We start from the raw sequence: 13,334 nt of genomic DNA, 5'->3' as shown, positions 1-13,334 counted from the left end.
CTTTTTTCTACGTGTTTTTATTTCTTTTTTTAACTCTGCTGAAATGGGTAAGGGGTACTGTGTACCCCTATACTCATTTCTCCTGGGAGGGGGCGGCTTCCAGGGTCCGCTTGTTAAAGGGGAACCCCGGATGGCACCATGAACCCCCCAGGACGTCGGCGGCCCGCACCTCCTCCTGGGCCACCGGAGGTGGGGAAGAGCCCCTTTGTCCATGGATTGGACAAGGGCTCTGGGGGAGAGGGGGAGGTTGGCCGCCCCTCTCCTCCAGAGCCCCTCCCCCATACCACGGACCATGCGGGCTGGTATAGCTCAGGGTACGAAGCCCCACGTGGCCGGGACTCCACATTCTGGCTATCCCAGCCTGCATGGGGGACAAGGGGTTAAGGAGACTTGGGAGGGGGGACCCCACGCTGTCTGTTTTCATGAAATGTATACAATTTGTATACAGAACTCGGAATGCAGTAACCTGTACTGCAGCAGTGTCATTTTACACAGTTTAAAACCATTTTTCCTATGAAACTTTGAAATCGATTTGCTCAAAAACTATAAGGTCTTTTCACAATTTTTTTTTACCATGTTCCTACTCATCTGCTTAATATACATGCCAAATTTGGTGATGATAGCATCTATGGGGGCTTTACAATTAACCGCGGAAGCTGGCACTATTGACTTCAATAGAAATGCACTTGGAACACGAAAATTCGGAACACGAAATTCGGTTTTCGCCTGCGGTACACGGAATTTCGACGAAATCGGAATTCAGCTGTTCCGATCAGCCCTGGACGTGGGCATGCATAGTCGAGCGACTGATAACAGCTGTTTTGCCCGATCCGCTTGGCGGATCAGTTGGACCAACTGTCATTAAACGACTGTCAGGTCCGTACGTGTGTACAAACGACCAGCGTTTGTTTGACCAACTAATACGTCGGAGCATGTGAGTAGAGGTACAGGATACCAGGATTTCTATCAACGTGATTACGCACGTCTTTTATAACTGAACGTCTAGTCTGTCAAAAGACATGTAAATTAGATTGTTGGCCGCTTTGTTGGACATGTGTACGTGACATTTAGCCGCTTTGTTGGACATGTGTACGTGACATTTAGCCGCTTTGTTGGACATGTGTACGTGACATTTAAACAACATGTTGTTTGCCTGACAAGTTGTTCAAATGACCAATCCAAATGACAATCAGGCATAAAGTCGGATGTGTGTACACACCTTTAGTCAGAGGAGGGGAGCGGCTAATTTCCTTCTGAAGTTTTCTCCCCACCATCTCAAATCAGCTGTTAGCCAATTATTTGTTAGTTCGAAAGCAGTGCTGCTCAGATACCACTTTTCACTATCTAGATCTAATTCGGATCCGGATACCCAGATATCCGACCCGGGTCGGATATCTGAGTTTAAAATTTTCCAATCCGGATCCGAATCAGATATCTGACCTCAGTATCCGTCCGGATTCGGATATCTGGATAGAAAACCGGAAGTGACCTGAAAAATGGCTTAAAATGCTTCCAAAAGTCTCTTTAAATGGCAAAAACCTCTTCCGGAGGCCTCTCTCTCTCTCTCTCTTTCTCTCTCGATGCCTTCGAAAGGGATTTTTGCCATTGAAGGTAATTTTGGCTTCTGCTCGGATAGCTGAACTAACTATCCGCCCGGATTTCGGATTTCAGATGGGAAATCTGAGTTTGCTCGGATACTCTATTCGGATTTTAAAAAATATTCGAATTGCTATTCAAAGTTCGGATAGTGGAAAAAGTTCGGATTATCTGGGTAGTTCGGATATCCGAAATCTTGCTGAGCACCACTGTTCGAAAGGCTAATATGAAAATACCAAATTAAGGAGCATTGGTTCTAGATAAAATGGGTCCCTGGACAAAAGTTAACATTGGGCCCCCCAGTATAGCCATATTAGGTGCCCTCTCATCCCCAGACAGCAACATTAGGTGTCTCCTCCACTCCCCACTAGTGATACAATCTTTTACATCCAATCTTACCAGATCTATGTAGTATAAGGATAAACTGAGTAAATATATTGCATGAATCATTTAGACAGTCCCTTATATTACTTAAAAATGGTAAGACTGAATGAAAAAGGTTGCATCATTAGTGGCCACCATAACAGTAATTACTTAGTCTTCTCTTCATTTTTCTATGTCTTAAGGCCCATACACACACGCTTAATTAAAATCAGGTGAGGTAGCCGATAACGACGACCTCAGCCGATAATCTAATGTGTGTACAGTATCTCATAACCCTGACCGCCTCCCTGCAAGCGATCCACCAGGTAGATCAACTTGGCCGAGACGTGACCTTTCTTCTCGCCACTGCCTCGCCTGCCACATGATGTCATGTTTGCACCACTACGTAAACCCTACACTCGCCTGCATTGCAACAGAACACGTCTGTACAGCATAGGCCCAGCAATGTTGCCCAGGAGACAGGGTCCCAATTCCTGAAGGGCGACATCTATTCACCCGTGTGTATGGGGTTTTACATGCTTTCCCTAGCGGTAACCCCGAGTCAGGCTCGGGACGAAAATCTGCAGTTCTGAGCAGTAATCCCGAATTGGATCCATCTGAGGTGTGGAATGTGCAGGGCTGCTGCAGATCTATCAAGCGGTATGATTTTTAGGGTCTGAAAGCTTGTGAAAAAATTTCACCGCTTTTGGAAAAAGAATCTGGAAATAATCATACCGCCAGGGAGGTTTTAAATGATATTGCATGCATCGCTATGTAAACTCTGTTCTGCATTATATTTCTTTCTCCCATCAATCTTCAAACTTCTCTGTTGAAAGGAGTTTATCATACTGAATATCTCAGGCATTTATGTTTTCTGACACCCACTGGGTTTGGCTGGGAGCAAAGGAAAAAGATTCCATTCAGCAAAGCATGGAGATTGTCTTCTATACTCCTTTTTTGTAATATTTGTTTACTGTTTCTAAATTGTTTACTGTTTCTAAATCTGTCCACATTCATACTTGTAAATCATGTAGGTATGCAGTTCCCTTATTTGTAAGGTATTTACTGAGTGTCTTTGCTAGCATATTCTTAGCATTGCATGTCAGCACTCGTCGATCACCAACTGGCCGGATTGCATTTACTTTTTCCTGTGTGTTTTTCTTTTTGTGTTAGCACTGATTTCAGGCTCATAATGCTCTTTTTATGGTCAAAGTTCATTCTGTAAAAAGACTTTGCACCTAGCCTAACGTTTATTCTGAACTCGGATTTAGCCATGTATACCGGAGGTTTGCTTTTCTGTGTTCTTGGGATCCTTTTTTGCACATCGTTTACAGTAACTGAAGGTAGCAAGTTGCTTGTTATACCTATGGATGGAAGTCCTTGGCTTGCCATGAGAAAATTGGTGGAGAGTTTGTCACAAAGAGGTCACCAGATTGTTTTGGTTGTCCCTGAAGTTCATATGTATGTGAAGAAGATGGATAACGTCACAGTGAGAATTTTTCCTGTGCCTTACCCTAAGGAGCTTATGGATTCAATGGTCACTGAAACTGGTCATCAGACGTTTCAACGAAGGTCTGCTCTAGAGAATATGATACTGATGTATGATAAAATAGCAACCCTCACCAGTTATGTGGTCATACAGTGTGAAAGCCTCCTGCGAAATGAAGGCCTTATGAAGTATCTAGAGGAGTACAAGTTTGATGCTATGTTGACTGATGCATCCTACCCCTGTGGAGAAATCATTGCTGAACATCTTTCTCTTCCTACTCTGTCCTTCGTAAGAGCGTCATTCTTCGGGGCAGACTTGGAAGCGGCACAGTCTCCAACACCACCTTCATATGTTCCCAGGTTTTTTACTGAGTATACAGATCACATGAACTTTAGGCAGAGAGTGAACAACTTCATATTAAGTTATATTGAGTATATAATGTGTCGCGTATTCTATGCTCCCTTTGCCCGCCTGGCTTCAGATTTCCTGCAGAAGGATGTCACAGTTTTGGATCTGTTTGGCAGAGCTTCTGTTTGGCTTTTGAGATATGACTTTATATTCGAATTTCCAAGACCTATTATGCCCAATATGGTCCTAATTGGGGGCATCAACTGCGCACAAAGAAGTCTTCTGACTCAAGTAGGTACAGAGCTAAATTACATAAGTTTTCAAATTGTGGTTTGAGGGCAACTGTTCATAATATTTTGTTGTTACTTGTGGTTAGTAAAAGTTAACTATACATTCCTTATTAGTTGCACTTGGTGTTTGCAGTGTGCAAGCCAGCTTATGCTCTTTGGACATTGGGGTAGATTCACTAAATGCGGTAAGCAAAATAAAGCCTAGTTGAGCGTAATGCATTGCATGCAATGTATTGTACTCTCCTCTACTCCTTGTGCAGTAATACTTTATGCATGTTATTTTGCTTACTGGACATTAGTGAATACATCCCATTACCTCTTACTTCTTGTACTGTCGCTAAATTTGGTAGTCTGTGAAAAACTAGTTCTTCTCCCTGGTGATTATTGCTGTTTATGTTTGTATTCTGCTGGTAGGATTTTTCAATATTTCTAGTTGTATTTCCAAGCATAGTAAATGAAAAGTATATCCCTTCAACAGAGTAACAAATAGTAATAAAACCTGACATCGTTTTAGGTGGCTGAGGGGTTGGTATGGTCAGTGAGACGCAAATAATTAGAGATAGCATTACAAAAATGATCAGGTAAAACAGGAACTTTCTCCACTGTGGTTTCTGAAATAATGTTTGGTACACACATAAGTGTGTTATGAGGGGTGCGTTGATCCAGCACGGGGTGCGAACATAGAGGGAGCAGGATAAACAAATTTGATCTGTGTTAGATGTTATTTATCAGCTTGACCATAAAGCATCTCAAATGGAGGCCAGTCTATCAAAGTTGATGGAAGCTAGGAATGCCTAAAAGAAGGTCCTGGAGTTTTATAGAATGAATAATCAATTGAGATTCAAAAAGAGTCTGAAGCCAAATTCATTTTCTATTTTTAATGTCCACGGGCCTGATTCACAAAGCGGTGCTAACAGTTAGCACCCTGGTGAAAAGCCCTTTATCACGCCTAAACTCAGTTTAGGCATGATAAGTTTAGGTGTGATAAGTTTAGGTGTGATAAGTTTAGACATGATAAGTTTAGGTGTGATAAGTTTAGGCATGATAAGTTTAAGCACCAACTGCGTTTGCACCGCAGTGCACAGCTGATCAAAAGTTTTACGCTAGCAAAGTTTGGTGCACTTCGAATAGAGTTTAATGGCGCTGCTTTGCATGCGGGACTTTGCACACTATCTACACTTATCTAAACTTATCACGCCTAAACTTATCACACCTAAACTTATCACACCTAAACTTATCATGCCTAAACTGGCTTTTCACCAGCGTGGTGCAATGGTTATCATGCCTAAAGTCTTTTAGGCATGCTAACTGGGTTAGCAGCGCTTTGTGAATCGAGCCCCACATATGTTAAGCATTAACACCAGAGCTAATTCACCGCAACAGCACGGCACAACGAGGTTGTATCACCCCAAAATCCCCAGGGCAAAATTCTCCCCTCATTTCCTGGAGGAGGCAGAGCTTTGCACTGTACTCTGCCTCTAGTCGTATCAATCTCTGCAGATCATCGCCTCTCCCAGCCCCTCTCAGTGAAAGAAGACTGAGAGGGGCGGGGATCTGCGGAGATTGGCGCGACTGGAGGCAGAGCTACAGTGCAAAGCTCTGCCTCCCCCGGGCCGCAGAGTGCACACAACTGAGGAGATTGCCGGGGCTTTTGGGCCTACTACTCTAGGTTATACAATATTGCCAGCCAGGTAGTCTCCGAGGGTAATATAGAGGAATTTATTTACCAGAATCGGGTCCCGCCGGTATCCACCAAGCAAATTAGTATGCTTAAAGCGGAATATAACCCTGCATTTCAACTTTGTTCTAAAATATTATTTACAGCATATTATATGCAAAAAGCATTTTTTTTTACTAGACAAGCATTGGAAGGGTAAACACAGAGGTTTAAAGTTCCGTGGAGAGATATGCAGAAGTTCAGATTGTTACATTCTATCTAGTTATATGTATCTATTGATAAATGTTACACACTCTTTGGCTGTCCTCCAAGCTCCTTCTCAGTCAGAGAGATGAGTCACATTCAACACTTAGATACATTTATGTAAACAAAATGTATCTATTTCAGCTTCCGATGCCTCTGCAGAAATCTCCAGGAACTTTAAAGCCCTGTGTAACCCTTCCAATGCTGGTCTAGTAAAAAAAAAAAATGCTGGTTGCATATAATATACTGTGAATAATGTTTTAGAGCAAAGTTGAAATGCAGGGTTACCGTATATTCCGCTTTAACAAGCCCATTAGTGAAGTAGAGTTTTTGGGGGTGGTTTAGGGTCTAGAATCAAGGAAAGCATCAGGGCCTGATGGTTTCACTGTGGAATATTTTACTTTTTTAAAGCATGATTTGGTGGCTGTGTTTACATCGGCTTTTGATAGCATCAGCCAGGTGTCTGCATTGCCTCCAGAGGATAAAGCTGCACATATCTCGGTGATCCAAAGCGTCTCAAATTAAGCTTTTAATGAGAAGATGTGTCTCATACCTCTAGTTATCACCCTATTTCTTCAATAAATGTGGATCTTACCAATGTCTGACACCTGATTGGCAGCCATGTGCATTGTTCTCCTACTTACCCCACCCACCAGAAGCCTCATGCATATCTCTCATCCACCTCTTCCACAGTAACAGACACATCTCTAGCCTCTAGGCTAGTCGCTAGTGGTGCATCTATACAGAACTTTTCCCTGAACTGTTGCCCCAGAAGTATTGACAGTCCTCGTATGTGTGTACCAGCTTTAAGGTTTGAGTTGTGTTGCATCAAGTTGCTGCGTTGAGTTGCATTGAGTTGTGTCACGTTGCGTTTCATCCCACTGAAAAAAGCTTCTGCAATGGGATGCAACTCAATGCAATGTATCTAAGTGTAAATCCAGCTTCAAGGAAACCTGAGGTGAAAGTAAACTGATGAGATAAACAATTGTATCTGTCCTCCTACTCCTAAAAATGACTTTTTATTTTGAAATACTGCAGTTTTATTTTCTCTGTATCAACTAAGGAAAGAATGTTTAATGTTGAACTGTCTCCTATGCTGACACAGTCTTTTCGTGTCCTAGAAGCTAATATATATGAGCAGGAGACCAGAGTTTCAATCTCGAATCTTTCTGTCCAGTAAGCCAACACCTATTCAGTGAGGAGACCTTGGGCAAGACTCCCTAACACTGTTACTGCCTATAGATTGCGCCCTAGTGACTGCAGCTCTGGCGCTTTGAGTCCACCAGGAGAAAATATAATATATAAATGTTCTGTGTCTTATTTACCTTTTTTATCTATCCCATGCTCTCTGAAGCTTTTCTCAGCAAGGAGAGTGTTTTATGGCTGTCATTCCTTATCAGTGAGGGTTAAGCTAAAGCCGAACCAAGTCCATACTTGAGAGAAACTGTTAGGGCGTGTTCTCATCTTTTTTTCAAGCGCAGCCGGTTATCAAAATCGCCCACAAAACGCTTGTGTAATGAATCTCTGTGAGAAGGTTCATATCAGCGCGTTTTGAGCCTGTACCATTTTTGGGGCAATTTTGGTCTAATGGAGGGTATAGGAAGAGTGCTAAACGCTCAAAAAAATCGCTTTGTGCGGCAATTGCATTTGCGATTTTAAGAATAAATACATTATTTTCCAGGTCAAAGTGTTAACCTCCTGACTTGCGTCAGGTAGTGAATTGAAAAATCGCTCTGCAAAAGCGCTTTAAAAAAACGCAGAGTGCAGGCAAGTGCCGGGAGGAGGTAAGAAAAACAAATCACGCACAAAATCGCAAAACGCTTGCATTTGCGATTTCGATTCTATATGTAAACAAGGCCTTACTTGCATATCTAAATGTTTAACTCTTTCAGGCAGAGAAAAAAAGACAGCCTAGTTAGTTGTATAAAGAGGTAAACCGAGAAGATGTAAAGCTGGCACTGCTGTAGCCTCTGTAGAAGCGCAGCATTGCGTGAAACGGCCGTCGGGCATCCTGTGCCCAGCACCCACCACCATCACTGTGCCTCCTCCCATGTTGGTATGTGTACCATCCATCTTATCATGTTTGCAATACTGCACTTGTGATTTTATACTTTTGTATTAATAAATCAGCGTTTACAGCAGTACCAGGTTCACATCTTCTCTGTTTACCTCTGCACCCACTGTACTGCTTGAGCACGCTAGTGAGGCTGAATAGGAGGAGTGCGCACCACAGAGCCACTTGTGCACAGCTCTGCGCATATGGTGTTACACTGAAGTGTCAACCTACCATATATACTCGAATACAAGTCAACCTCGTGTATAAGTCGACTCCAATATTCAACCCTCTTAAGCTGGAATTTTTTATTGACTCAAGTATAAGTCTACCCAGCAAAGTTAATGGTTGCACTTGGGTCCCAGGAGGGGATAATGACTGCATTGCATACAGTATTGCAGCCATTGACCCCTCCTGTCCCTTAAGTGCAGCCAATACCTCCGCCAGGCCCCCAAGTGCAGTAATGATTCACTTTCCTTCCTGCAGCTCAGTATTTCCCCTCTGCCCCTTTCCTTGTTAATTGTTGTGGCCAGGACTTCCAGACCTGTGTTTCTTGGCATTTCCTTTATCAAGAAAGTATCACTTACCACTGGGTACATTGCTGCAAATGGGAATGTCACTATTAGTATACACATTGATCAGTGTTGCCTGTGACTCGTGTATAAGTCGACCCCTATACTTTTATGAAGTGAATCAGACCTACATTTCTAGACTTATAGTCGAGTATATACAGTACAGCTACCTTCTTGTTTACTAGCTATTTGTATACTTAGCAATATACATACACTCATCATGTCACGGCACCTCGGGTATCCTTTAAAGAGGGATTGTAATAACATATAGTACATGTAATACATTCAAATACAAGTACACTTAAGAGTTGACCAATCTCAGCACTTGATGAGGTGAGTATATTCCCTCCTGTGTTGAGGTAAACAATTTTTATGTTTCAAAACATTCTTCTAAACCACAAATATGATATACAGGTAGTCCCCGACTTACAAACGCCCGACTTACGAACGACCTGTCGATTCGAACGGCATGGATTCTGTGTTTCCATGGGAACAAGTCAAATTTTTTTTCCAAATTAGACTTTTTGTTTTTGAGAAAATTGATTTAAAAAAATTCAAAGAAAAAATGGCTTTTAAACTTGTATAAGCAGGTACAGAGGACAGAGGTGACACAGAGGGGGACACTGGAGACACAGGGGGCACAGAGGAGGTACAGGGGACAGAGATGGCACAATGTTCCAACTTAAGAACAGATTCAGGTTAAGAACGAACCTACAGTCCCTATATCATTCGTTAACTGGGGAGTCGGGGACTACCTGTACAAGAGTATAAAAGCCATGAAATGGGACAATAGACCATCATTTGAAAAGACACGGTCACCTTGGATTGATTTCTGTTAATAATACCTGACTTTGACACATAACAGTTCACGTCTGAGGATTTTTTTTACAGTAACTTTTTGAGAGACAGTGATTACTCAGCCAAGAAAACTAATTTTAATCATCTTCTTTATTGGAAATTTTCTAAGGATTAGATGTTTACAGTGTAAAATAATTGTCTTGATAGATGTTCGATAAATATTTTAATACATATTTACAAAATATAAAAACATCAAACTTATTAGCCTCATCTTGCAGAGGATTTATCTGCGAATCTTAACCACTTGAGGACCGTAGGCTTTACCCCCCTTAAAGAGAAACTCCAACCTAGAATTGAACTTTATCCCAATCAGTGGCTGATACCCCATTTTACATGAGAAATATAATGATTTTCACAAACAGACCATCAGGGGGCGCTGTATGACTGATTTTGTGCTGAAACCCCTCCCACAAGAAGCTCTGGGTACCGCGGTACTCTGGGCAAACTGCCACAATGTAACAATGTTCACAGACAGGAAATGGCTGTTTACAGCTGTCTGTAAAGCCAGAACAGCTAGAAACAGCTACATAACCTGCCCACAGTAACAATGTCACCATGTAATACATGTCAGAATGTGAATCTGGGAGAGGAAAGATTTTACAATGAGCAAACACTGACTAAATCATTTATACATAATTATGGTAAAAAATGAAGCACTTTTTTTACTACATTATTTTCACTGGAGTTCCTCTTTAAGGACCAGACCCTTTTTTTCCATTCAGACCACTGCAGCTTTCACGGTTTATTGCTCGCTCATACAACCTACCACCTAAATGAATTTTGGCTCCTTTTCTTGTCACTAATACAGCTTTCTTTTGGTGCTATTTGATTGCTGCTGCGATTTTTACTTTTTATTATATTCATCAAAAAAGACATGAATTTTGTCAAAAAAATGATTTTTTTAACTTTCTGTGCTGCCATTTTTCAAATAAAGTAAAATTTCTGTATACATGCAGCACGAAAAATGTGGACAAACATGTTTTTGATTAAAAAAAACCCCATTCAGCCTATATTTATTGGTTTGGGTAAAAGTTATAGGGTTTACAAACTATGGTGCAAAAAGTGAATTTTCCCATTTTGTAGCATCTCTGACTTTTCTGACCACCTGTCATGTTTCATGAGGGGCTAGAATTCCAGGATAGTATAAATACCCCCCAAATGACCCCATTTTGGAAAGAAGACATCCCAAAGTATTCACTGAGAGGCATAGTGAGTTCATAGAAGATATTATTTTTTGTCACAAGTGAAAATGACAGTTTGTGACAAGAAAAAAACAAGAAAAGTTTCCATTTCTGCTAACTTGTGACAAAAAAAAAAAAATGAAATCTGCCACGGACTTACCATGCCCCTCTCTGAATACCTTGAAGTGTCTACTTTCCAAAATGAGTGTCTACTTTCCAAAATGGGGTCATTTGTGGGGTGTGTTTACTGTCCTCGCATTTTGGGGGGTGCTAATTTGTAAGCACCCCTGTAAAGCCTAAAGGTGCTCATTGGACTTTGAGCCCCTTAGCGCAGTTAGGCTGCTGTACTCAGGAGAAGTAGTATAATGTGTTTTGGGGTGTTTTTTTACACATACCCATGCTAGGTGGGAGAAATATCTCTGTAAGGCCTCGTTCACATCAAATGCGGTGCTGTACGTTTTTTCCCACTGCGGATGTGTGCGTTTTTTTAGTGCAGGGCAAAAACAATGCATTGCTATGCGTCTCGTTCACATCTATGCGTTTCCAACGTACGCGTTTTTGAAACGCATAGATGCATGCATATGTGTGCGGAACGCGAACAAACGCATAGCAATGAAAGTCAATGGAAACGCAGATGGCCGCATGACCATGCGTTTTTTTATGCGTATTTGGCGATGCGTTTGGGGATGGACAACGTGACTCACTTCCTCTTCCTTTCTCTCTCAAGATGGCGACCAGGAAGCGCGGAGGACGCAGCGCAGCAGCCTCTGGGAGAGTGAGGGGTGAAGCCGACATCTCTCACACTCCTATCACCTTCACACTTCCTACAAAACCCACACAGAAAGGAAGTGACATCAAGAAAAGAAAAAAACAAATTTTTTTTAACACACCTTTATTGAGAAATGTCCAGGTGTCCAAAAACGCATACTAAATAAAGACGCACACAAACGCATTTAAAAACCGCATACAAACGCGTACAAATGTACGCGTTTTGTCCATGCGTTTTCTGATGCGTTTCCCAAGCACACCAAACGCAGAATATATGAACGAGGCCTAAATGACAATTGTTTGATTTTTTTTACACACAATTGTCCATTTACAGAGATATTTCTCACACTCTACACTACACACATGGGTATGTGTAAAAATACACCCCAAAACACATTATACTACTTCTCCTGAGTACGACGATACCACATGTGTGGCACTTTTTTGCACCCTAACTGCGTTAAGGGGCCCAAAGTCCAATGAGTACCTTTAGGATTTCACAGGTCATTTTTGTTTCAAGACTACTCCTCACGGTTTAGGGACCCTAAAATGCCAGGGCAGTATAGGAACCCCACTAATGACCCCATTTTAGAAAGAAGACACCCCAAGGTATTCCGTTAGGAGTATGGTGAGTTCGTAGAAGATTTTATTTTTTGTCACAAGTTAGCGGAAATTGATTTTAATTGTTTTTTTTCACAAAGTGTCATTTTCTGCTAATTTGTGACAAAAAATAAAATCTTCTATGAACTCATCATACTCCTAACAGAATACCTTTGGGTGTATTCTTTCTAGAATGGGGTCATTTGTGGGGTTCTTATACTGCCCTGGCATTTTAGGGGCCCTAAACCGTGAGGAGTAGTCTTGAAACCAAATGTCGCAAAATGACCTGGGAAATCCTAAAGGTACTCATTGGACTTTGGGCCCCTTAGCGCACTTAGAGTGTAAAAAAGTGCCACACATGTGGTACCGCCGTACTCAGGAGAAGTAGTATAATGTGTTTTGGGGTGTATTTTTACACATACCCATGCTGGGTGGGAGAAATATCTCTGTAAATGACAATTGTTTGATTTTTTTTACACACAATTGTCCATTTACAGAGATATTTCTCCCACTCAGCATGGGTATGTGTAAAAATACACCCCAAAACACATTATACTACTTCTCCTGAGTACGGCAATACCACATGTGTGGCACTTTTTTGCAGCCTAGGTGCGCTAAGGGGCCCAATGTCCTATTCACAGGTCATTTTGAGGCATTTGTTTTCTAGACTACTCCTCACGGTTTAGGGCCCCTAAAATGCCAAGGCAGTATAGGAACCCCACATGTGACCCCATTTTAGAATGAAGATACCCCAAGGTATTCCATTAGGTGCATGGAGAGTTCATAGAAGATTTTATTTTTTGTCACAAGTTAGTGAAAAATGACACTTTGTGAAAAAAAACTATAAAAATCAATTTCCGCTAACTTTTGATAAAAAATAAAATCTTCTATGAACTCGTCATACACCTAAAAGAATACCTTGGGGTGTCTTTTTTCTAAAATGAGGTCACTTGTGGGGTTCCAATACCGCCCTGGCATTTTACGGGCCCCGTGAGTAGTCTGGAAACCAAATGTCTCAAAATGACTGTTCAGGGGTATAAGTATCTGCAAATTTTGATGACAGGTGGTCTATAAGGGGGCGAATTTTGTGGAACCGGTCATAAGCAGGGTGGCCTTTTAGATGACAGGTTGTGTTGGGTCTGATCTGATGGATAGGAGTGCTAGGGGGGTGACAGGAGGTGATTGATGGGTGTCTCAGGGGGTGGTTAGAGGGGAAAATAGATGCAATCAATGCACTGGGGAGGTGATCGGAAGGGGGTCTGAGGGGGATCTGAGGGTTTGGTCGAGTGATCAGG

General features: G+C 41.8%; 1 protein-coding gene across 4 annotated transcripts in view; it reads left to right on the top strand.

Moving 5' to 3' along the window:
• Positions 1 to 13,334, top strand: part of LOC137524864 (UDP-glucuronosyltransferase 1A1-like) — a 227,004-nt gene that overhangs the window by 122,135 nt on the left and 91,535 nt on the right. The window contains exon 1 of one of the 4 annotated variants that reach the window (XM_068245291.1): positions 3,218 to 4,087. The exons of the other annotated variants lie outside the window; for them this stretch is intronic. Coding sequence (XP_068101392.1) covers positions 3,233 to 4,087 — 855 coding nt within the window. The 5' untranslated portion in view covers positions 3,218 to 3,232. Of the gene's footprint in view, positions 1 to 3,217; positions 4,088 to 13,334 lie in introns of those variants that run through there. 4 annotated transcript variants of the gene reach the window in all.

Source organism: Hyperolius riggenbachi, chromosome 7 (assembly GCF_040937935.1).
Source record: "Hyperolius riggenbachi isolate aHypRig1 chromosome 7, aHypRig1.pri, whole genome shotgun sequence".
In the NCBI taxonomy this organism is placed as follows: domain Eukaryota; kingdom Metazoa; phylum Chordata; class Amphibia; order Anura; family Hyperoliidae; genus Hyperolius; species Hyperolius riggenbachi.
Note: the sequence above shows the minus strand (reverse complement) of the source record. Positions and strands in the feature narration are given on the sequence as shown.